This window comes from Eleutherodactylus coqui, chromosome 6 (genome assembly GCF_035609145.1).
Source record: "Eleutherodactylus coqui strain aEleCoq1 chromosome 6, aEleCoq1.hap1, whole genome shotgun sequence".
Classification (NCBI taxonomy): Eukaryota; Metazoa; Chordata; class Amphibia; order Anura; family Eleutherodactylidae; genus Eleutherodactylus; species Eleutherodactylus coqui.
This window is the reverse complement of record NC_089842.1, coordinates 69,466,021-69,491,123: the sequence shown is the minus strand read 5'-3', so window position 1 is coordinate 69,491,123 and position 25,103 is coordinate 69,466,021. Positions and strand designations below refer to the sequence as shown.

The 25,103-nt window shown below is 44.3% G+C and overlaps 1 protein-coding gene across 1 annotated transcript in view; it reads left to right on the top strand.

Moving 5' to 3' along the window:
• BCO2 (beta-carotene oxygenase 2) overlaps positions 1 to 25,103 on the top strand; it is a 50,935-nt gene that overhangs the window by 7,831 nt on the left and 18,001 nt on the right. The window contains exons 2-6 of the mRNA XM_066606943.1: positions 7,437 to 7,617; positions 9,269 to 9,477; positions 11,377 to 11,492; positions 18,787 to 18,889; positions 22,040 to 22,168. Of these exons, the coding sequence (XP_066463040.1) occupies positions 7,437 to 7,617; positions 9,269 to 9,477; positions 11,377 to 11,492; positions 18,787 to 18,889; positions 22,040 to 22,168 (738 nt within the window). The remainder of the gene's footprint in view (positions 1 to 7,436; positions 7,618 to 9,268; positions 9,478 to 11,376; positions 11,493 to 18,786; positions 18,890 to 22,039; positions 22,169 to 25,103) is intronic.

Below are 25,103 nucleotides of genomic sequence, written 5' to 3'. Positions count from 1 at the left end.
GCAGCAAACAACACCAGCATTTAATGTCGCAAAAACTCAGCTTTTCGGAAAAGACTGTGGGTGACATTAGCCATTATTCTTTAAAATTCTTCAAAAGCTTCTGGCATATGAGATAGTTATGTGAGTAGTGACTCCGACGCTAAACTAACTGACCACTAGAACGAAGGGGCTCTGGTGGTCTGCCGAGCAGCGCCCCCCCTCCCCCCTGTTAGATTGAGGAGTCCCTTGAGGAGCTGGTATGAGTGGTATGCCCCAGACAGGGATATTGGAATCTTATGGGGCTCTGTTTGATATGTCAGACGTTTATTTCCTCACTGGTTCTACTTCTGCTCTTTTGAATTTCCATATAACGTTGCAGTTCTTTCTAGGACTATCAGGCTTTCTGAAATATTTGATGCCGCTTTTGAGTGTCCTAAGCGAAGAGCTTTTTAGGTATTTTATTTTTTTTTTATTTTATTTTCTTTATTAAGGAAAATTTGCACAGTACATAACAAGCTCTTGTAAAAAATAGACTCAATATTACATGGAATGCATGCTGTGCTATAACTTACTAAGATATAATAACATAACATTTTCCTTGTATATTTTTTCCTTGTAAATAACTGAACTTATAACCAGTAAACCAATAAACTTGATCCGCCCATGCCGATTGATTGGGCTTTTTGTGAAATAAGGCTCTGCTCTTGCTATTTGTTAGGTAGACGGGAGTTCAGGGGTGTATGTAGGGAGGGGGAGGGGGGGGGGGGGGAAGAGAAAAGGGGTCCGAGTTTGGGAATTCAATCCGCGGATAAGGTGGAGTTGGTATCCAGCCATATATCCCATATTTTTGGGAATTTGTTTGGGCATCCTCTATTTTGGTAAATGATTTTTTCGTAGGAGATTACTGTGTTCACCGACCGAACCCAGCACGAGATCGTGGGAGTTCCTGCCGCCATCCAGTAGGTGGCTATCGTTTTGCGTGCCAGAAATAAGATCTTCTGTAGAAAAACGCGGGTGTGATGCGGCCACTCCTCCTCCTCCAGTAGGCCGAATAGGATCGTCTTGGGGTCCATCCCAATATTAAGGGGGGATGGTAATAGTGAATTTGTAAAGGATACAATCTCAGACCAGAATCCATTTACCAGAGGGCAATCCCAAATCAGATGCCAAAAATCAGCCTCTGGCTGACGGCATCTGTGACAGGAGTTTGACGCAGAATTGCCCATTTTATATAGACGGCTGGGTGTGAGGTATGCTTGGTGGATAATATATAGCTGAATCAATTTGTTATTGACTGCAGGGAAGACTAAGAGATGGGATTCTAATATGTCTGACCAGTCTTCCGGTGATGAGGACGGGATGGCAGTCTTCCATTTATCATAAGCTGAGGGCGGGTTATGGTCGGTTTTTGCTGAGAGAAGGTGCGTATAAAGCACTGAGATTAGGCCCTTGGGTCCCTGGGATCTAAGAATGCCGATTGTGGCGAATTTGGATATATTCGTAGAGGTAGGTGGGAATTGGGAGTTCAGGGCATGTCGCAGCTGAAAGTATCTAAACAGTTGAAGTTGTGGGGACTGTATTTTTTCCCGTAGTTGGTTGAATGTAAGGAGGCTCCCGTCCGCATAGACATCTCCCACCGACACCACCCCAAAAGATCTCCAATATTGGGGGTCTGGGACCGACTGCAAGGCCTTAAGGCCGGGATTGTTCCATAAGGGAAGTTCACACATTACTCCTTTGTACTGTTGGATGGCCTTAGCCTCCTTCCACACCTTTAGGGCAAGTTTGTGAAGTGGCAATGTATCAGAGGGATTGGTATGTTCTGGAAATTCTAGGAAGCTTAAAAGGTTGTTACCTTTCACTTGTTTAGCCAGGTATTGGTCAGCGACAGGCATTTCTCGTTCTAGGAACCAGCTCCGGACGTTACGCAGCTGACCGGCTAGGTAATATACATGCAGGTCTGGAAGCGCCATTCCAGCCTGTTCCTTCGGTCTCTGTAGGATCGAAAGACTAAGCTTTGATCGTGTGGAATTCCAAATAAAAGATATAATGAGGGAGTTGAGGGCCTGGAAGATGCGCCTGGGTACAATTATTGGCATATGCTGTAGTATGTACAGACATTTAGGTTGAATGGCCATTTTTATCAGGTTTATGCGGCCTGCTACCGATAGCGGTAATTTAGACCATCGCTCGAGTTTATTTTTGACAGTTCCCAGCAGTGGGTCGATATTATCTTTTATGGCGTTATTTTGATTTCGGGACATGTACATACCTAAATATTTGAATTTGGAGACCACGGCTAGATTATATCTGGCGACGCACGGGTCTGTTATTGGGTTAAGATTTGTATATAGAATTGTGGACTTGGGCCAGTTAACGTGTAAACCAGATAGGTGGGAAAATTTGTCGATTTGGGACATAGCGTGGGAGAAGGAGGTTGTAGGATCCGACAAAAATAGAATTGTATCGTCCGCGTATAAGCCCACTTTACTTTCAAGGCCCGCCCATTTGATGCCAGTTACTTCAGGGGTACTTCTCAACCGAATTGCCATGGCTTCAATGGCTATAGCGAATAAAGCCGGGGACAATGGGCAGCCCTGACGGGTGCCTCTTGCAAGGCGGAACTCGGTGGATGGGATGCCATTTACTATTACGTTAGCGCTTGGTGATTTATATATGGTCTTGACCCATTGTAAGAATTGGGGGCCGAACCCAAAGCGAACCAGGCAGGCCTCGAGAAAAGTCCACTCCAACGAATCGAAGGCCTTCATTATGTCTAGTGAGACCAATGCCCAGGGCATGTTAAACTGTTTGCCCAGTTGAATCGCTGTCTGTACTCTCCGTATGTTAATTGTCGTGGACTTTCCTGGCATAAAGCCAGTCTGGTCAGGGTGTATGATTGATAGGATTACTTGGTTTAGTCTTGTAGCCAGGAGTTTTGTTAGGATTTTATAATCGGCGTTTACCAGAGATATGGGCCTGTATGAGCTACAGTCTGTAGGGTCTTTGTCTGGTTTCAAGATAACTATAATAGACGCTCCATAGAACGAGGGTGGGAGGGATTGGTCTAGTTGGGCCTGTTGCAGTGTTTCTAATAACAGCGGGGCTAATTGCTCGTCATATTTCCGATATACTTCAATCGGGAGGCCATCGGGGCCCGGGGCTTTATTAGGTGCCATGTCCCGGATTGTCTGTCGAATTTCGTCTAAGGTGATTGGGGCCTCCAGGAATTCCACCTGTTCTTCGGACAGTGTTGGAAATGTCAAGTCGTTCAGGTAATCTAGGATATCTGCTTTAGTGAAGTTCGTGGGTGAGCTATACAGGTTAGCGTAAAATTCTTTAAAGCGATTTGTGATGGCTGGGGCATCGGTCAGCTCCACACCATATTGATCTTTTATCTTAAGGATTGTGTTCGAGTGTTTCTCGTGTTTGATCAAATTGGCTAGTAAATGGCTGGATTGGTTACCCAGTTCAAAGTAGTATTGCCTCACAAAGAATAATTTACGCTTAGCCTTGGCGTGTATTTGGTGTTTGTAGAGGCGGGAGCAGCTGAGCCATGCTTCTTTGTTAGAGTCTGTGGGATTATCAATATAGGTCTTTTCTGCCTCAAGTGTCTTAACTTCTATCTCTCTGTCCGCCTGGGCTGTCGTTTGTTTGATATAAGTAATGGCTGATTTAAAGAACCCCCGAAGGTATGCCTTAAGGGTGTCCCACCTCAGAGCCGGGTGGGTGTTGTCGTTATGGGCGTCTAAAAAGAGGGATATATGGAACGGGGTTTGATCGTCTGGGCCTAGAAGTTTGAGCCAGAACGGGTGTAGTTTCCAGGTGGGGAGAGTTTTGAGTTGGGGAAATTTCAGTGTTAGAAGTATCGGACTGTGGTCCGATATTCCCCGCGGACAGTGTGTTACATCTGAGAGATACACCGCCACCTCCCTGGAGCTGAATACATAGTCAATTCTTGAAAGGGAGTTATGACCCGGGGAGTGGCAGGTGTATTCCAGGGTGTCGGGGTGACGCAACCGCCAGAGGTCGACCCAACCTACGCTCTCGGTCATCTGTCGGAGGGAGGAGTTAGTGTTAATGGTTATGCTAGCCAGGGCATTAAATTTGTCCCTGGTCGGGTCCATTACCTGGTTAAAGTCACCCATACAGAGTACTCCTACTGAGGGGTATTGGTGTGCGAAGGTCACGGCCGCCTGAAGGAGGGAGAGATTATTGTGTGGTGGGTTATAGATGCATAATATAACATAGGGTTTGGAGTCTATTTCGGCGTACATGAATATTGATCTACCTTCCGAGTCTTTGCGAACATTAATAGGGTTCCATCTTATAGAGCTGTGAATAAGTAGTGAAACGCCTCTGGAGGAGGAGGTGTGAAAGGAGTGGGCCGCCCACTGTACCCACGGCTTCTTAAGAGTATCTGCCCTGTCTCTGGTGAGGTGGGTCTCCTGCAGGCACACGATATGGGGGTTGGTTTGTTTGATATAGGAGAAGACTTTCCTGCGCTTGAGGGTTGTACCGAGACCACGTACGTTCCAGCTAAGGAATTTTAAAGACATTGGTGTCGGTGTAAATATAAAACTCAATCGGTGTCCTTACAATCGGGGGGAGGGAAGGGAGAGGTCCCAGCGAGCGCAGAGCAGTAGGGATCATCGGCATAGACCGTTCAGAACAATTAACAACAACAATTGTCTCAAAACAGTTCAAACCTTTAGCTATCAGCATCCTGTCTGATTATGAACGTAGGAATCCTAAATTGGGTTCCCGGTAAATCTAAAGACAGGAGGCAATGAAAAACTTAAGCTACAAACTATCGGTAGGTAGCTGGTGTTACTGGGGGGGAAAGGATCCCAATGGCCTATGGGTGGCTGACTATATCTGGTGGATTTAAATTATCAAGTTGGAGTAGCGTTGAGGCCCGGGGGGGTCCCGGGCAGTAGGTTCGCGGCGTGGACGGCCGACACACCACCAGTAGGTCAGGGGGATAATAGAGCTTCCCAGCCACATTTCAGGTTAGTATACATATTTATGCATGTTATGGGTTAGTGCATTTGGTGACACCGGGTGCATTCTGAGCCATTCCAGAGCTTCAGTAGGAGAATGCAGGAAGATTGCTTTTCCCTCTGCGACAATGCGCAGACGGGCCGGGTATGCCATAGAATAAGGAATGTTTCTATCTTTAAATTTCTTTTTGACCTCCATGAAGGTAGCTCTTTGTTTTTGCAAGTCCGCAGAAAAATCAGGAAAGATAGATATCACTGAGTTATTATGTTTAAGTGGGCCCTTTAATCTGGCTTGACGCAGGGCGGCGTCGCGATCCCTGCAATTAAGAATTCTTGCTAGGAACGGGCGTGGAGGTGCGCCCGGCTGTGGTGGTTTCGCCGGGACGCGGTGGGCTCTCTCCACGGTAAAGTGAGTAGAGAAGGCGTCTTCGCCCAGCAATGATTTTAACCAGTTCTCCGTGAACAGTTCTGGTTGTGAGCCCTCTGTCTTCTCAGGTAAGCCGATTATGCGTAAGTTGTTGCGGCGCGCACGATTTTCAAGATCATCGGTTTTAGCTTGGCAGTATTCCGCTGTTCTTATGGCTTTTTTTACCGCTGCGGGGATTGGACGCAGGGAGTCCTCTACACTCGAGATGCGGTCCTCCATTTCCCGCACCCTGCCGCGCATATTTTGTAGATCTTGTCTCAGGAGGACTACGTCTGATTTGACCTCTTCTATCTTGTCTGTGAGGGCGGACTTGCAGGTGTTAATTGCCTCCAGGAGCTGGCGCATTGTTGGCTCCGGTGGCTGCCCAGATGTATCATCGGTTTCTTTTGTTTGGGTGGGTCGCATCGCTCGAGGGGAGTGGTCTGGAGTTTCGGTGCGTGAGAATTCCTTTAATCTTTCCGCCGCGGAGCCGCTTTTTGCGCGTGTGCTCATGTTCACGGGCAGTTATTTAACGTGTTTAACTGGAAGCGTAAGTGGTTTTTTGGTGGTGTAAGCGTATGAGTGTTTCTGAAAAAAATAGCTTGATTGTAGGGCTGATTAGCCTATCAGATATTTTGTGGAGGTTCTCCAATGTGGGTAAATGTTGTCTATGACTCAGGTCAGTTCGGGTGGTTCGGCCGGGAGGCCGTCGAGTCTTGTCTGTCTCCCCTATAGCGAATGGGGGTCACTGCAGGGTCACCGGGGGGGGGGGGGAGTCTTAAGATGGTGGGGGACTATTATATGTTGTCTCTCTCCGGGCACCCGGCGTCCAATACGGCGGTGTGCCGTTGCTAGGTGTTGTCCCCCGACCTTTGTCCCCACTTACAGTTTGTCGCCGGCTCCGCTGGGCCGGTTTACGGTCGGTGGGTTTCCCCGCTCCTGGCGCCCAGTCGGGTGTAATAGGCCGTGCCCGCCGCAGCGGTAGGGGTGTCCGATGGTTGGATGAACCGCGGTTCCCGGCGGCTCCGTGGCAGGGGAGCAAGTGTTGGCGCCCCTCTTTTTGGCTGCGGCCGGGTCGCTCAGCAGTTCCGCCTCTCCACCGCAGCAGGGGGGCTCGGTGTTGCCGAGTCGCCGGGGGTAATGTGGCTCAAGGTGCCGTTAAATCCAGCTGCAGGCGCCGGAGTTCGGTGTGTTGCGTCCTCTCTACAGCAGGGGGAGGGCGCCAGCCGGGCCGTTCGGACCACCAGGTAGCGGTCCTCCGCGGGTTATATGGCCGCCGGATCGTTTCAGGAGGAGGATAGGCGGCTCAGCCGGGCATGGGAGGCCGCGGTCTCGCAGCAGGTGAACAGCCCCGTCCTCCGGGTAGTCCAGGAGCGCGGGGGTTAATGGAAGTTCGGCCGCCGGCGGCACCCGCGGCACGTATCGGAGGGCAGAGAGGCCGCCCGCGCTCCCTCCACGTGCAGGCACGGCAGTCCAGCAGTGTCTCCCACAGCGGCGGCAGGAAGGCAGGCTCGGGGAGAAGGTAAGCGGTGATGTGTGGGAGCGTGCGTCCCTCCGCAGCTCCCGGTCGGGATGGTGAGCACTTACCCCGCAGCCGCGGGGGAGGAGGGGGGGGTCTCGAGCGGCCGGTCCGGACCGACGGGTCGGCTCCACGGGCACCGTCTCGTGCTCGGAGGGCAAGGAGGAAGGGCTGCCTCACCGCCTAGCTTGGTCCGCAGGTGGAGATAGGTCTCCGGAGCCGCCGCTTCGGGTGTCGGCAATGGCGGGAAGAGAGCAGGGATTTGGCGCGGTCTCACCTCCGGGCCGGTCCACTCCGCTTTGCAGCACGTTTATGGGGATTAGTCTGCCCCAGCTCCGTCCCGGTCTCCTATGGCAAGTTTCAGGGGTCTTGGATTTCCAAATAGGTCACCCTAAGGCCAGGATTTTAATAGGATTGATATATCCCCTGGGAAGCTCCTTTCACGTGCGACTCTCCATGTTGGTCGCTGGCCACGCCCCCCTTAGGTATTTTATTTGTTATTGAACATTATAATTGTCTATTATTTCAGCAGTTGCAAGGGGAGCAAGCTTCTCCTCTCAGGCAGAACTGGAGTGCATCGCTCCTCTATTCCATACTGTGCAAGAAACTCCACAGCCTATACCAACCCGAGTCACAGGAACCATCCCAAAATGGATCAGAGGCAGTCTGCTGCGCAATGGACCCGGCAAGTTTGAATTTGGCAATGACGAGTAAGAATTTATTTATATACTTATACTGTATATTAACATGATGTGCCTTCTTGTACCTACACAGCCTGGTTCTCTCTTGAGCCAATGTCCAGCTTGACATGACTCTCAGGTTTGCTCTACCATCTGCCTCAGTGTCCCTTACACTTAAGCTGCCCTCAGTAGGTCCGTATTCAGGCAGTGAATATTATGGACTATGCGTGAATGGACCATATCTGGTGAATTTCACATTGAAAGTGGTGCAATCCACTCTGAAAATCCCTAACAAAAATTATCATGCTGCGGATTGAAAAATTGCATTGCAGGTCAATTATTTTATTTTTTTTTTTGTGGAAAAATTCCACCCATATGGATAAGATTTGCTAAAACTTCATCCACATATTTGATACTGTGAACATTAATGTTGCAGATTTTACCTGCACAAATCTAAAGTTTCCGCAACGGGTAAACTCATTTTTGGGGTTGTTATTCATTGTCAAGCCATTACACACTATGTACTTTTTTAATAACCATACAGCTGACTGTGCTATTCCAGAGGCTATACTTTCTATTTATTTATTTTTTTCTACAACAGGAGCACATGGGCAACGTACGCCACTGTATGTTTGAAAAGACTATAAGGAGGGGCAGGTTTAACCCCTTGAGTGGCACGCCCGGAAATTTTCCCGGATGAGCTCCACTGTCCATAGCGATATAGCCCGGAAGATTTCCGGGCTATGGATCACTATGGGAGCTGCAGAGCACAATGCCACAAGCTGTGACAGTGTGCTCTGCCTGCACAGTCCCACAGAGAACAAAGCAAGGGCTTTGAAAAACCAGCAGAAGATATTGCCGATCTGCCGGCAATCTCCTGCTTCTAAGTCTCCTGCTTTGTTTATAGGTTGCCATAGAGACCATCGGCTTGTCAGAAGCAAGCCGATGGTCTCTGTGGCAGGGAGAGCTAGTGCATGGCTGTTAGAGGACAGCTAGGTACTAGCTCTTACAGCAGAGATCAGAGAAAACCTCCGCTCTGCTGTGTTAACCCTTTGCATGCTGCAGTCTATGTGACTGCAGCATGTAAAGGGCTGTCACTGCAGCATGTAAAGGGCTGTCACTATCGGACCCCCGGAATGTGATCAGGGGGTCCTGATGGTTCCCTGTGGAAGTCCCCTAAAGGGACAAAAAAAAACAAAAGTAAAAAAATTATAAAAAAAAAAACACTTGTCTCCCTTTACTTGGTAAAAAAATCAAAAATAAAATCACACATGTGGTATCCGTGTGCGTCGTAATGACCCAGAGAAGGAAGTTAATGCATTATTTAACCGCTTAATGACATGGCCCCTTTTTTTTCTTTTTTCCTCATTTCTTTTTTTCCTCCCCCCTGTTTAAAAAATCACAACTTGTCCCGCAAAAAACAAGCCCTCATATGGCCATGTCAATGGAAAAATGAAGAAGTTATGGCTCTTGAGACACAATTGCAAAATTAGTTGAAATTCAATGATTAGACCATTTTTAAATACCTGCCCTGGTGGGTCTGACAGGGTGGTAGGAAACCCGCCACTCAAGGGGTTAAAGAGAAACAGATGACCTGTCAGATTTTCTGTATGTTCAACTATTCAGTTTGCTGGGCACCATCATTCAATTTATCAACTGGCTCGATGTTCTTGTGTTTCAGATATAATCATTGGTTCGATGGAATGGCTCTGATGCATAACTTCAAGATTGAGAATGGCTCTGTCACCTACATGAGCAAGTTCCTTCAGAGTGATTCTTACACCACTAATAAGCGTGCAAATCGAATTGTCATCTCAGAGTTTGGTACCATTGCAATGCCAGACCCCTGCAAGTCTATGTTTGATCGATTTTTGTCTAAATTCAAAATCGGTAAGTTAACTATTTGTCTTCACTGCTGTATGAGACAGATAACATATCGCAAATAAAAGAAATTAAGATGAGAATTTGCATATAAAAATAGACATAACTGTGTTATCAATAACACTAGGGCTTCACAGCAACACAAAGCTGCCTGCAGTTTGTAAAATCGATGCATTACAGTATTTCCCAAAGGGAAATGAAGTTGCACAGAATCTTGCAAACCATTCTGTTTATCTGTTCTCAATGGAATTGTGTTTTTTCACAAGGTTTTCTGCAACTTTCCTTGATTTAGGTAAAAATTAAAGTCACCCATGAGCTATGGTAATGCTGTGATTTTACATAAATTGCAGATGGCACCATGCAGACACGGAGCCCTAGCCTAAACGCTTATAAAACATATACCTAGGCATGCATGTGCATGTAATCTAACATTAAAGCATCCAATACACTAACAGATGTGTAGGATACACTATTCCTGGCAATTAGAATAGTTGAATTTTGTCACAGGACCTTGTAAGTTGTAATTTCAGTGCTTTCATTCACATGCACTTATTTTGCGCATGCTTTTATGTTGCACAAAAAAGAAAAAAAACACAGCTTACTCTTATTTTGCCCGCATTTCTGCAGCACAAGAGTACATTGTAGTTAATGGGCTTGCGTAAGTGTGCATGACATGCAGAAACCCTGTATATTCATGGCACACGTACGCACAAAATCAATATGATTTTGTATGTATTTTTGTGTGCAAGTACGCGGTGTTTACTTGTGCAAATGCCCGTGCCAAGGGGGAAATACACTTACAGCCATGTGAAGCTAGGCTTAATTAAATCTACCGTGTTTTCTGGCGTATAAGACAACCCCCCAACTGTCGACTTATACGCCGGGAATACGGTGTAGGGAAAAAAAATCAATACTCCCCTCCCGCAGCGCTGCTGCAGGCTGTCCCGCAGCATTGATGGCTGTGATTGGCTAACCCAGAGCCAGCTTTCATTGGCTGACGCCGCACTGAGTTAGCCAATCAGAGCATTCAAGCCCCGCATCCAGAAAGCAGTGCTCTGTTGGCGAGGAGGACAGCCTGCAGCAGCACTGCGGCAGATGAGTATTGTTTGTTTTTTTTTCTTTTTTTACAGCTTATACCCGGCGTATAAGACGACCCCCGACTTTGGAGAAGATTCTCCTGGGTTAAAAGGTCGTCTTATACGCCGGAAAATACGGTGTTCCACAACAAATTTCTGCGGATTTGTAGGCCAAAGGTTCAACATGCTGCTAGCGTGGTGTCTCTAATAAAGTGGCCATTCAGTGTGTTATATGGAAGAGGATGATGGCTTTCGAACTCTGCTGATTTTGCCTTGCTAATGGTAGAAGAAAGAAAGATCGGGCAGAAAAAAAACATCTAGTATGTATAATCCGATCTATGCGTGCTTGCACAGTAAAATCATACGTCTGATGCTTATAAAACGAAGAATAGCAAACAGGAGACGTTGGTCTTGCAAGCACTGAATAGATATCAGTCTTTCACACGGTGTTTCTCAACCATGAATGCCTTGTGTTGTATGGATCATACTTGGGTATTCCCTGGAGAACATCAACAGCAAGAACTGTTGCTAATACTGTAGGGTTGGGATAGTTAAAAAGGTTTCCTATAAACAGTTTTTCATGAGTTCTCCCTTGTTGAAAACAATTATGAACTACTGCTCTAATACCTTGTTTCTTGCATTGCCAGTAAGCAGCAGGATAGGGAATCCTACTGTAGCTTATTAGAATGTGACTAGTGGTCACACAGTCATTTAGCAGAGTTACTGTTGGACAATTCATGCATTATGTTTATTGCTAATATTTTATTTGAAGTTGAGCTTTTGTTCACTCTGATTACTTAAACCCATGTTGATCTCATTTTTCCTTCTTCAGTTTCAACCGACAATTGTAGTGTGAACTATGTACTGTATAAAGGTGACTATTATGTCAGCACTGAAACCAATTTTATGCGGAAAGTGGATCCTGAGACCTTGGATACCTTGGAAAAGGTAATGCTTAGCAACAGTAAACAATTACTTGTAACTTTGAAAGTATGCCCATATAATGTGCAATTACTGCGGAATTTCAGCATTGAAAATCCACAGCATTTATTGTACATGTGGATGTGCTTTACCGAATCTCATTCACATGATGTGGAAAATTTTTGCACAGAAGCCGCAGATTTAAAATCAACTGCAAGTCAATTGTTTGCAGGGGACTTGAGCGCAGGCTTCATTCTTTGCAATAAAAAGGGTGAAAACCAAAGCAAATGTGCACCAAATACTGTGACAACATTTGCACCATTGTGTGCAGATTTTACCGATGTGGATTAGCTGCGGGGTCACTGTGTATTTTTCACTGTGGAGAATCCACCTCATTTACAGCCCGTGTGATCATGCCCCAAAAGTATTTTCACACAGTGTGGACTTATTAAATCCACAGCACTTTACAGTACAGGCAGTGTGAATGAGAGCTCAAGAAATTGACATGCAGAGCAGATTTTATATCTGCAGCATGTCAATTTATTCAGCGGATTTTGACATCAGATTTCACATCTTCAAATAAGCCAATGAAATCTGTCAAATTTGGCAATGGATCTTCCATTGTCTAAATTCTGCTGTGTGTGAGCTGAAATGAGTTTTTTTTTAGGTCTGCATTACACTTTACCTGCAGCCTAAGATTTCTCACTCTATAAGTTGTACCTGTCCTAAATGCCAGCAACTCAAAGGCAATGTGTAACGTGCATAATGCAATCCACTTCTACTAACTTACAGCACACTTCTGGATATTTAAACCTGACAGCAAAAAAGACTACCAAGTCTATGGAATGCACGCCAAATAGAGGGGTCAGAGCTGTCAGAACCCCAAGCAGTATATTTCAATGTCACAGCAATAGAGCGGCAGCATCCCAGACGTATTTGCAAAATAGTAATTTATTCCTCCATATGACTGCTACGTTTCGACCCTCTTGGGGTCTTTGTCAAACACCGTTAACAAACTCTGAAAAGAGTCAGATTTTTGGCCAGCACAAAGAGTGGTGGTAACCAGGAAGCAGGGCGAGTATTAACAATACAGCAGCTGCTCCCTGTCACCTCCCATAATGGCACTCTAAATTCATATTGCATTTAGTTAGGTGATAGGTTCCCTTTAACTTTAATTTATGGGAATGTTCATATGCACAAACACTCTGTAATATGTGAGTAAGCTTTTATTTAGAACACATTTTATATATCTTTTCAACTAGCTTCCAAATGGACAATATTTTGTCATCGGTTCCACCCCCAGTTCAATGCAGGATTCACTAGATAGATGTCTGTCCAGCTTCTGTTTGAAGACTTCCATTGAAGGAGAACTCACCAACTCCAGTCGCAACCTATTCTACTCATTGATCACCCTCACTGTTAGAAAGTCGTTTTTTTTCTAATGTCTAATCTGTGCCTCCTCCCTTTCAGTTGCATCCCATTGCTTCTAGTCTTTCCCTTTACAAATGAGAATAGGACTGATCCTTCTGCACTGTGACAGCCCTTCAGATATTTGTAGACAGCTATTAAGTCTCTCCCTAGCCTTCTTTTTTCAACCTAAACATTCCCAGATCCTTTAACCGTTCTTCATAGGACATGATTTGCAGACCGCTCACCATCTTGGTAACTCTTCTCTGAACTTGCTGCAGTTTTTCTATGTCTTTTTTAAATTGTGATGCCCAGAACTGGACACAGTATTCCAGATGGGGTCTGACTAAGGAAGAATAGAGGGGGATAATTACCACACGTGATCTAGACTCTATGCTTCTCTTCATACATCTCAGAATTGTGTTTGCCTTTTTGCTGCTGCATCACCACACTGTTGACTCATGTTTAGTCTCTGATCTACTACTGCACGCAAAAAATCAGTGGGGCAGAGGAATCCAATTTATATTACTAATTTTTCACTAGTTAGATTCCTAAAATTTACCTTTAATGATATTAGCTAAAACATGTATGGGTTCAAAACAAACATATAAAAGAGATAAATAGATATGTTAAGCAAATACCACGCTCATCCTACTTGCTGTGAAAGACCCTACTATAGGGTTAAATAGAGAGACATGCACTATTGCCACATGTCCTGCCTACCAAGTTTCACCCTTAGCATAGTAGTAAGATAGAAAAAAGAAGAGAGATGGAAGATTTATAATAAGCCAGTATACCCTAAGCAGATAACTGGTCTATGTGTGTCGGCAGAGTTGCCCCAAAAATTGCCTCATGAATTGCCTTTTATTAGCAAGAAGAAACCAGACATTCGATTTTTGTACTGTCTGATACCGCCACGGGCAACAGAGATTTAATAAAGACCTTTTGTTCTACTATAGGGGATAGCCCCCTACAGTATTATAGCGGTTTATGTGTATTATTAACACTGGCCAGATGGTTGTGTTAAACTCCTGCTTTCTGACTTAGGCCTCATGTCCACAGGGAAATTTGGGCCCGCGCGGATTTTCCATGCAGAATCCCGCAGCGGGTCCCTCCTTTTCCGCAGACATGAGGCCAAAAAATAGATAATACTCACCTGTCCAGACGCTGCGGGTTCCCGTCCGTCGCGACCGGATCTCCACCTGCACGGATTTGTTAAAATAATTTTGCCAGTGGACATTGGGTTCAAGTTTCTAGGTATACCTTCTGGAATTTAAGTCCTTGGTTCCCACATTCTAAGTTCCAGGTTATGTGTATATGCTCAGGACCCTGATGATAGAGATTCCAGGTTCTAAATACACACAATTATAACTCTAGGTATAACTTCCTAATCTTAGCTTCTAGGTTGTCAGACTCCAGAATTACAAATTCTCTTTTCTGGGTTCTGTTTCTCTAGAGTTCAGATGCATGCTTCAAATTTAGGTTTTGCTTTGTAGTAACTAGAATCCAGAATTGTTAGGATGGTTCTAGACTCGGATTCTAGGCACTGAGTTCTACATACAGGGTCTAGACTCAAGATTGATGAGACCATGCTCTAGATTCAAGTTCTAAGCTTATATTCCAGATTCAGGTTCTATATTAATATTCTAGGTGCAGTTCTGGGTTCAAGTTCTTGATTCTAGATTCAGGCACTGAGTTTTCAAAAATACCTTCTAGATTGAGGTTCTAGAATCGGGTTCTAAGCTCAAGATCTAGGTTCTAGATTAGGGTTCTAGGTTTGGCACGTTTCTGTTGATCTCTCAACTCCTCAGGAACCCTACTTGCAAATGACTTGACCAGTAAATAGTTTTTAGTACTCTGGTAGTAGATACTAAAAATCTAGAGTAGAGAAGAAAATGTGAAGGTAATGAACAAAAACCAAGCAGCACCCATGCATCGGAGCAGTGTCCCTTGCTGGATCTTCCTAACGTATTGATTCAATAACCTAGGTTGAGCCTAAATAGGAAGGTGCTGAACCAAATCCATTTAGCATCTACATATGAGAGCAATATCCTTGGCTAGTTCTCCTACTAGTCTCATTAGATAATCTATGCTAGGTAAACACTCTTCACCTGGACCCAATCGCCCAGCTTAAAGACTACAGAGCCAAGACCAAAAAACAGATGTAGGACCTTGCATTTCTCCTTATTATATACCATTCTGTTAGTCTCCACCCACTGTTCAAGCTTGTCTTCTATAGTGTTAGCTATCCCTCCTAGCCTAGTGTCGTCTGCAAATTTGATCAGTTTCCCCTCAAATTCCTGCTCTAGGTCACTTATAAAAATGTTGAACAACACTGGGCCCAGGAGAGAACCTTGTGGTACCCCACTTGACACATTCGTCCACTTGGATTTATAGTCAATTTTGACCACTCTGAGTACGATCACTCAGCCAGTTGTGAATCCACCGAACAGTTGCCTTGTCAATCCCTTTTTTGGTCATTTTTTTTCAATAAGGATTGTGTGAGATATTTTGTCAAATGCTTTACTAAAGTCAACATGTATTACACCTTCCGCATTCTCCTGATCAAGCCAGTCGGTGATTCCGTCATTGAAGAAAATTAGTTTAGTGTAACATGACTTGTTTGTTACAAACCCATGCTGGCTCTGGTTAATTAGTCCATTCCCTTTCAAGTACTTGCATACATGCTGTTTAATAATTTGTTCAAAGATCTTTCTCATTATAGAAGTCAGGCTCGCAGGCCTGTAGTTTCCTGGGTCTACTTTCTTCCCTTTTTTTGAAGATGGGGACAACATTTGCCCTTTTCCAATCTTCTGGGACATCTCCTGTTCTCCAGGAATTTTCAAAGATTATGGCAAGTGGTTCAGCAGTTACCTCCGCTGCTTCCATTAGTATCCTAGGATGTAATTCATCTGGATCTTGAGACTTAAATGCATTTAAATTAGCTATGTGTTCCCTCACCATCTCTCTGCTTATAGATAGCCTGCATTCTTTTATTCCCCCAATAGCACAGGGAAGATAGTTGATGTTTCATTTACTATCTAAGGGAAAACAGATACAAAATAGGAATTTAAAAGTTCGGCCTTCTGAACATCATTCTTAAGCAATTCACCATTTTCATCCTTATCATCTGACTTTTCTTTTGCTTTTGAGATACCCCCTTAATCCTTTTTATTGCTTTTACCTTATGTTGCAAGCCTCAATTCATTATTAGGATCCGGCATTGCCTGCTAGGCAGTGAACCCTACGTCACTAGTTACGTAGCGTACATTGCCCTGCCAGAAGCAGAATGCCGGCAATGTATGCTTCGTCACAAAAAGAAGAGGATGCGGACAGCTGTTCCGGGGGACAGGAGGAGCCAGGAAAAGATCAGTGAGGTGAAGATCTGCTAAGAAGGCTGCCTGGGAGGAATATGTAAGTATAGAATTTTTTTTTTTTTCCAATGACAGAACCACTTAAAGCTTTGTGTTCACCGATCCTGGTCTCTTTAAATGCTTTCCAATCTTACTTTTTCTTTCACTTTGAATTTAGTTGCAAGGGTGAAATCTGGTACAAATCCTTACCAAAATTTGCAGCAAATCAGCGACGTGTGATTTGTGCTGTCTAGTAGACAACATTAATAAATCTGGCCCACTGAGTTTTGTTTCAGTATACAGTACCATGTGTATATATGTGGTGTGTATATATAGATCCATGATGCCCAGGTAGGAGCCACATGCTGTCCTCATGCCTCTAATCTCTGGATTATGCACTAGGGAAAGGCATCTTGATAGGGCAGTGATGGCGAACCTTTCAGAGACCAAGTGCCCAAACTACAACGCAAAACCCACTTCTTTATCGCAAAGTGCTAACACGTCGGGGGGCGGGGCTTATCACGACGTATGATTTTACCCCCGTCGTTCTAAAAAGGACAGGGCTGCTTCAAAATAGACAATGTGCAGATTTTGACTGCTGTTTGGATGCGGAAATGCTGCAGAATGTCCTCAGCAGAAATTACTGTGGAAAATTCTGCAACATATCTGCATCCTAAAAGCAGTCAATCTGCCAATTTCCGCCACGTGTAAACATAGCTCAGCAGTAATAGTGACCCCATCCCAGCAGCCCCAGCGATAATAGTGACCCCCCCACCCAGCGGTAATAGTGACCCACCCCTCCCTCCCAGCGGCCCCAGCGGTAATAATGACCCCCAGCTATAAAAGGGACCCCCACCCCACTGCGGCTCCAGCGGTAATAGTAACCCCTACCCCATAGCAGCCCCAGTAGTAATAATGACCCCCGCAGCGATAATAGTGACCCCCAGTGCATTAGGGACACCCCACAGCGGCCCCCAGTGCAGTAGTGACACCCCACAGAGCCCCTCCTGAGACCCACATACTTACCCCCTCCTCCTCCTGGAAGCTCAGCTCCTCTTCTGGTCGGCGATGGGCCCGGCACGCATATTAACTTTTTCTTCCCCACTTCTACCACAATAGGTAATTCCCAGCAACCTGATTGGTTGTTTGGGTTGGCGAATTCACCAAACAACCAATCAGGTTGCTTGGCATTGCTGATTGCGGCAGAAGTGGGGAAGAAAAAGTTAATATGCTCCCGGCACACACTGTGACGTCGGTGTGCTACCGGACGCTTCCTTCCCCGGACGCTCTCGCGGAACCAATTGGTAGGAGACGTCGGGGGAGGTGGAGGAGGATCCCGGCTGCACACTGAAGTCACAGTGTGTGCCGGGATCAGCGCGGCTAGCAGCGCTGTTTGTGAATGCCGGCAGGGGAACTGCGGCCCCTGCTGGTATTCACATGTGGTGAGCGGCCGATGGCGGTGCGTGCCAGTAGCGAGGGCTCTGTGTGCCGCCTCTGGCATGCGTGCCATAGGTTCGCCACCACTGTGATAGGGTGTACCTGTCTTCCTCAGGATGGTGATTAGACACAGCTGATCTTGGATGCTGAGATTGCTATTTAACCACAGGGAACATAACAGAAAGCTCTCTTATTTCCTCCTCCTGGTTTCTTTCCTACTTGTGTATTTGTGCATGTTTGCCCCTAGTTCCAGACCTGAATGATTCTGATTTGCAGCCTGTTGCTAGAGTCAAGAGTGGCATTTGGGGTTCCAGTAATGTTTCAGATTGGCTGATGTAGCCAAATACAGTAGTGTTATCACAGCAGCAGTCGCAATCCACACGGGTTTAACTCGCAGCACACCTCAGGGTTCTTCAAACCAAACCGAAAAGGGGACTAATAAGTCCAACGGGTGCACGCCAGCAATGTGGGGGTCAGAGCCTCAGAAGACCCCCCAAAGTGTATCACAGTATCTCACAAAAAGGTTTGTGGCAGCATCCAGGGCGTAATGCAAAAATAAATAATTTATTCCTCCAAGAACATGCTACGTTTCGACCCTCATGGGGTCTTTCTCAAGCATAGGGATATCATTCACAAAACAGCACTATATAACAAAACAATCCATATACCACCACCAATCACCCTTACAGATTCCCATGTGTGTGCAATAATCATTACCTTCAGGCTCAACCTCCCAGTCCAGTAGTTTTCCATTACCAATAGCATGGGGCATGGTCTCCACGGCTGTCTCCATGTGCAGTATCCACCACTAATGACCGGCGTTTGTATCGACCTACTGCGCATGTGCGGGAAATATCCGTTCCCGCAAGCACTCTTTATGCCCTCTGAGCGACGGGATTCATCCAGTGTAGCGCTTCTGCGCGATTCTTTACCTTAAGATATCGAATTTTTGGATCACAGCAGCAGTCACCTGCTTGATTTGCTTTTACTTACAGTGACATGGTGACAGCACTAGGTGGCGTAAAAAAAAGCACATCTATGTATTATATCCTTATCAGAGCCCAGATAATATTTATTCTAAACTGTCATCCAAATGTTTACCATATAATTGTCACTGTATACAGGTTGACTGGAGCAAATTTATTGCTGTGAATGGTGCCACAGCTCACCCCCATTATGACCCTGATGGCACAGCATACAATATGGGAAATTCATATGGAATATCTGGTAAGTAATCCAGATCTTTGACATTACAAGGTATATAAGAACATGACTGAAGCTCATAGCACGCTCTGTACATGATGAGGCTTCCATTTTTCGGTTTCTTGCTCACCAGGGTTATTGCAGGAATGACAAGATTGTGCAGCAGATGTGTAATAAGACAGTAGGGCTGCTGCAGAAATTCAAATCTCTCCCTGATGGCAGATAATATTAGAAATGCTATTATATCTTAAAGGGGGTCTCTGCATTTGAACATCGATGGCAAATATGCGATTTAATTTATAATCTGGTGGGGGCTGAATACTGAAGCCACTCTATAGTTTTTACAATCACGGCACCATTCTCACTCATGCATTGTGTCTGCTGTTTAAGCTAAACTCCATGGTCTGTCTTCACTGCAAGTGTAATATTTGTGGTTTCATATCTACATATAATAGTCTTGTATAAAGATGTACTGTAGATATGATTGGGAGAAGTAAAGTATCCTATGAGGACTTTGTACTTGCATTGCCCAGGTGCCATAGTAGAGCAGAGTGACAGGCACTTGGCCATAAAAGGGGGGCAGCGTAAGTAACTGACAGTTGTCAGTAATAGATGGGGACTGACATGAGAGGTGACCAATCAAGTTGCAGACATTATGTGATCGTACCCTAAGCTTCTAAAGGGGGTATTCCAGGCAAAGATTAACATTTAAAAAATCTAATGCACACCATCACAATAAGTCATTTTGTAATAGTAATCGTAATAAAATACTGGTATTTAGGCGCTTCTCTCCAATAAATTCCGACAGACAATGGGATAAAATTATACAACTATTCTTTAGATCAATTAAAACCAGCAGATACGCGTTTCTGGGTAGGCCTCTTCACCAATCAGGCTAATTTGTTGGTTTTAATTGATCTAATTAAAAGAGAAGTTGGATAATTTTATCCCACTGTCTGTTTCTCTTCAGCTCCTTGAGGCCTCTAGGCCCCGGACATCTTACCAGGCCCCAGACCCTTAAACACACAGTTTGCTCCACCCCTTTTCTACTATTTTGTAATAGGGTCACTGTACCTGGTCCAGCTACTTTCTTCATTTTCTATTTGTCACATTACCCTCCGGATGAAAAATATCTCCATTTCCTCTGACAACTTGTCCGCATTTGCTCCTTTTTTTTTTACTGTCCATAACTTCCAACATCCTATAAGCAGTGCATCCCAGCAGGTGAGAGGGACGTTGGCACTAGTAAGTTGTAGGACCTGTGAGCTGTGGGCGGAGCTACAGTGCTGATCGGTAAACAAGTTCTATGCATGCTAGGAGTTGTAGGTTAGGCCTCCTTCCCACGAGCGTGACGGGCTCCGCCGCGTAATATTCCGCAGTGAAGCCCATCACGGCGCCCCCCAGAGACCCCATACTTACCAGCGGAAGATAGCGTGAAGACTCTTCCCCGCCCACCGCCGTTGCGTCATGTGACACGCCCACCGCGTCACATGACGCGGCCGGCCGTGTCACGTGACGCGCCGGCCGCGTCATATGACGCGCGGCGGTAGGCGGGAAAGCGTTTTTTCACGCTATCTTCCGCTGGTTTCAGCGGGAGATAGCGTGAACGGACGGCTTCCATTGACTGCAATGGAAGCCGTCAGCGCGTACACCCGCAGCAAATAGAACATGCTGCGGGTGAGGACGGGAGATTTCACGGTGCGTAATTCCGCGGTGGAATTGCGCATCGTGAGCATTGTGCTATTAGGTTCAATAGAACCTAATAGCAGGGGGCAACGCAGCGGATTTTTGCCGCGGATTTACGCGGCGTAAATCCGTTCGTGGGAAGGAGGCCTAACAGTCTGTTGTTGTGTTTACTCTGGAAGTGATGCATATAAACAAAGCAGCTGCACAGGACAAAGAGGGTCCATAGCAGCAGATAAAAGGTGCAGGCTGCCACTAATTAGCTGTCCCTAGTAGATTTTCGAATTTTCCGAACTTCCATTTTTTGCTCGGAAAACCTCTTTAAAAAGGTCGATGTACATGGAATTGAGTCAGTCTGGCTGTTAGATAAGGCTAATTGCACACGAGTGAGTGCGATATTGGGCCATGAAACTCAGCCTGATATCTCGCTCGCCAACGTGTGATTTTTTTTTTTTTCCCCACGGATCGAGGCATTTTTGTGTTAAAAACGCCTCTCATTACTTCAGCAAAGTAACGATCCTCAATGGGAAGCCTCGCATCGCACTTGCGTGCATCTCACACGCCATACTATGCTTTGCCAGTCCTATTGAAAACAGTGGGTGATGTGATGCGAGGGAACGCCCAATAATGGAACATGCCGCAATTGTTTTCCCACACCATGATGCGATGCTGGAAAAAAATCGCTCATGTATATGACATCATTCAAAAGAATAGGGTTCATGGTCATGTGGGATTTGTGCCTTATCACTATGCACAGGTCTCATGCAATTTTCTTGCCTGTGTGAAAGCGACTTCAGGATGACGAGAGGCCCGCGGCAGAGGAGAAATAGAGCAGCACTGAAGGAAGCTGAATAGAGGAAGAGGAGCATCCCAAGTAATTATACGTCAATAGAGCAAACTGAGAGGAGTATTATATACTCCAACCATCCGATGCTGACAAAACTGATTGGGCAGCATCATCTTAACCCCTCCCCTCGTTAAACACATACTGGCTAAAGACAAAATTGACTTTATCCCTCTCCTAAGTAGATTCAAATGTTTGCTGTAACATCATCTCTCTTTGGTAGGGTGCTTCTAGATGGAACGATTATTATCGGTCACAAAATCATTCATATGAATAAAAGTAAGTGAGAATTGTGAGGTTCTCATTCTGACATTTTTAGCCGGCATAAAAATCAGCGCCAACTTGTTCAGTTGTCGGAGTATTTTAAACACTGACTCAGGGTTTTCACATAGGAATGTGAAACACTGACTAATAAGTAATCGATAATCATGCGGTCTAAACAGGCTGCCAGAATTCGAATAAACTGGTGATGATGTCACCAGCTCGTTCACTCGGGCAAACCAGAATCGTGAGATTCTCATTCTGTCTAAAAAGGTCATTAACCATTAAAAGGAATCAAATCCACAAGATTACTTTGCTTCTCTTACTTAGTTACATTTTGCTCTAATGTATAACACGTTACCAACATTTTTCTTGTTTCTGTGCAGGAACACGTTACAATATTATCAGGGTTCCCCCTCAGAAGACAAGTGCAGGGGAGACTCTGGAAGGGGCACAAGTAGTTTGTTCCATCGAGCCAAAGGAGAAAACAAAACCTTCTTATTATCACAGTTTTGGTAAGAACATCCATGCAGTATATAGTACTAGGAAAAGTGCGACACTGGTGTGAAAAGAGGATATTGTGGGTTCCGCAAGTCAAACAAAATTTGGTAGTCGATGAAGAACAATTGGCTCAAATATCTTCAAAAGCAGAATTACTAATCCTCCTGATAGCTCGCTGAAAAATAAACAGACAAAACTTATACTGAAAACCTAGTCTATGTACTTCCTCATTCTAACCCATTACTTCTTAAAGGAAATCTGCCACGTCCTATGAACCTCATAAACGTATATCCTGTGCTCATACGAGAAGGGCTGTGATTTTTATACTCTCCTTTCTCCCCATACCCTTACTGTCTGCCAACATAGCCGCCACTTGCTGCAATGAGCAGACTCCTCTTTATTTCCTATTGTTTTGTTTTTTGTTTGTTTTGTTTTTTTTAAGGCAAAACTTGATTTCCGTCACCATATTCTGAGACCCAAAACTTAATTTAATTGATTGGGTTGTGTGATGACTTGTTTTGTGCAGCGATTTCCAAATCTCGCAACATCACGTGATAGAAACAAATCGCAGATGGGAACTAAGTAATTGAAAACCATGAGTTTCCTAATTCTGCATTTTCTCGCACTCTCACAATCTCACAATTTTCTTGCTGGTATGAAGGCAGCCTAAAGCAATACCAGAATTGCATTTTTTCCATTTTACTCCTCCCAAAATGGTATAAAATACATCTTGTCCTGCAAATAACAAGTCTTCATATAACTGACTGGAAAAATAAAGTTATGGCTCTTGGAAGGTGGGGAGAGGAAAAATGAAAAACAAAAGATAATAAATAAAAGTTGTAATATACTTCTTCTACATCTGCTAGTGGTAGTAAAGCTACTACCGTAATTCACCTTTTCTGGAGGTCACCACAATACCCTTCCGTATCGCAATGCCTAAATGAGATTAATTAGCTTGATCATGTTTAAGAAATATACAACTATTTCCAGCTGTTCCTGTTCATATTTTCAGTGCATCTGTAAACCCTGCAAAGTATTTTGCATGTCAAATGTGTTCCTTTTGTATTTCTCTCAAATTCCTAATAGAAGCACTATGACCACCTTTCTTCTTAGCTTTTCACACAGCTCAAAAGTATGTTATGTCATCGTATTACCTGATCCCTCCAACACTCCCCTCTTTCGCTCACTCACTTTGCCACTTTCCTACCCTTCCCAGCAACTTTGAAAAGTTTTATAGTTTCAATTCTCTGACAATGTGATGCAAAATTAATAAATACATAATCACTAATGTTACATTCTTTAAGAAAAAGAACTTTAAATGCTATGGACAGCTTTTGAGGGACACTTTTTTCCACTTAAATGTTTGTATTTTAAGCTGACAATCATTTTTGCAATACAGTTTAATTAAAAGTTTTGCACCATTTACCTTCTGCAGCTACTACATATCAATGTATATAGATATTGCAGTCTTAAGCCGCAATAGGAGATCCATCAGTGAGGCTAGCCTGATGGCTTAGTCTACAGCCCTTATCTCATCTCTTCCCTAAGGCATCCATAGCCTTGAACTTGTAGTTTTCTGTAATCATAGAATGTAAAACATTTCAAATGATTTGCATTTATCATATATTGTATGAAAATTTGCCAGTGATATTCTAAGCACTTCTATAAAGTACAGGTTTAACCCTTTCCCACATAGTAATAGTGTGTCATGGGAACCACATTGTTCCTGCTAGCCGCTGTAATATTGTGTCAAAATGATGGATTAAGCTCTAAAGCTATGTCTCTACCATCACTTATAGGAATCAAAATGGCTGGGATTGAAGATGCTGTGGTCAATGCTGACTACAGCATTTAAGCACCTAACGGAGGGAGAGCTTCCTCAGTCACCACATCAATGTGATCGGGGGGGCACAATGGGGTCTCATTGTACTTGGACGCCTGGCAATAGTCTCCAGACCTGCCATGCCTATTTAATATACAGTAATACTAAGAATACACTGTAATACAGAAGTATTGCAGTTTTATATAAGTGATCAGAGCATTTTCAAATTCCATACAGGCTGAACTGGATGGACATTTGTTTCTTTCAGCCTTGCATACAATGTTATTTATACTGGGAATTGAAAAAACGTGAAAAATGAAAATTAGAAAGTGAAAAAAATTCCATATAAAACAAACGTAAAAAAGAAATACATAATTGGTTTAGATGCATCCATACTGTAACAACCTGTACAATGAAGCAAATGCAATATTTCTCCTGCATGGTGAACATTCTAAGAAAAAAAAAGAAAAACAAAATGCCGTTTTATGTTCATTCTGTCTCCAAAAGTCAGTAAAAAATGAAGACTTTATATGCACCCCAAAATGACACCAATGAAAAGTACAAGTTGTCCCACATAAAACAAGCCCACATGCACCTCTGTGGATGGAAGAGTAAAACAAAATGTCACGGAGCTTTGAATTCAAAGACACAAAAACTAAATTATTTTCAAAAGTGTTTTTAGTTTGCGAAATTAGAAAAACCTAAGAACAAAACAAAATATAATTTTGATATTTAAAAAAACAAACAAAACTAGCACATATGGTCGTGTCAGTGGAGAAATTAAAAGGCTTGGCTTGGAGAAAGCATCACTGTGTCATTAAGTACCAAACTAGGTTGTGTCCCTAAGGGGTTAAATAGTTATTTGATCCTATTTTTGGACAGACTTTTAAATACACACAATGTCCCTGTGATAATACTGAAGGTGATAGGAGTGCGAAGAGCAAATGAGATAAAACATCCTGAAGTTTTTCACTAATATCGAAGTTAGATAAAGTTAGTGTTTAATGTACCCTAGAGGGCAGCACTGTGCAACCGGCTGAGAATTTGCTGATGATGAGGCTTTACTCTTCCCATACCTTTTCATCTGTTCTCAGTGGAGTTCATTTTTGGACAAGTCAACACGTTCT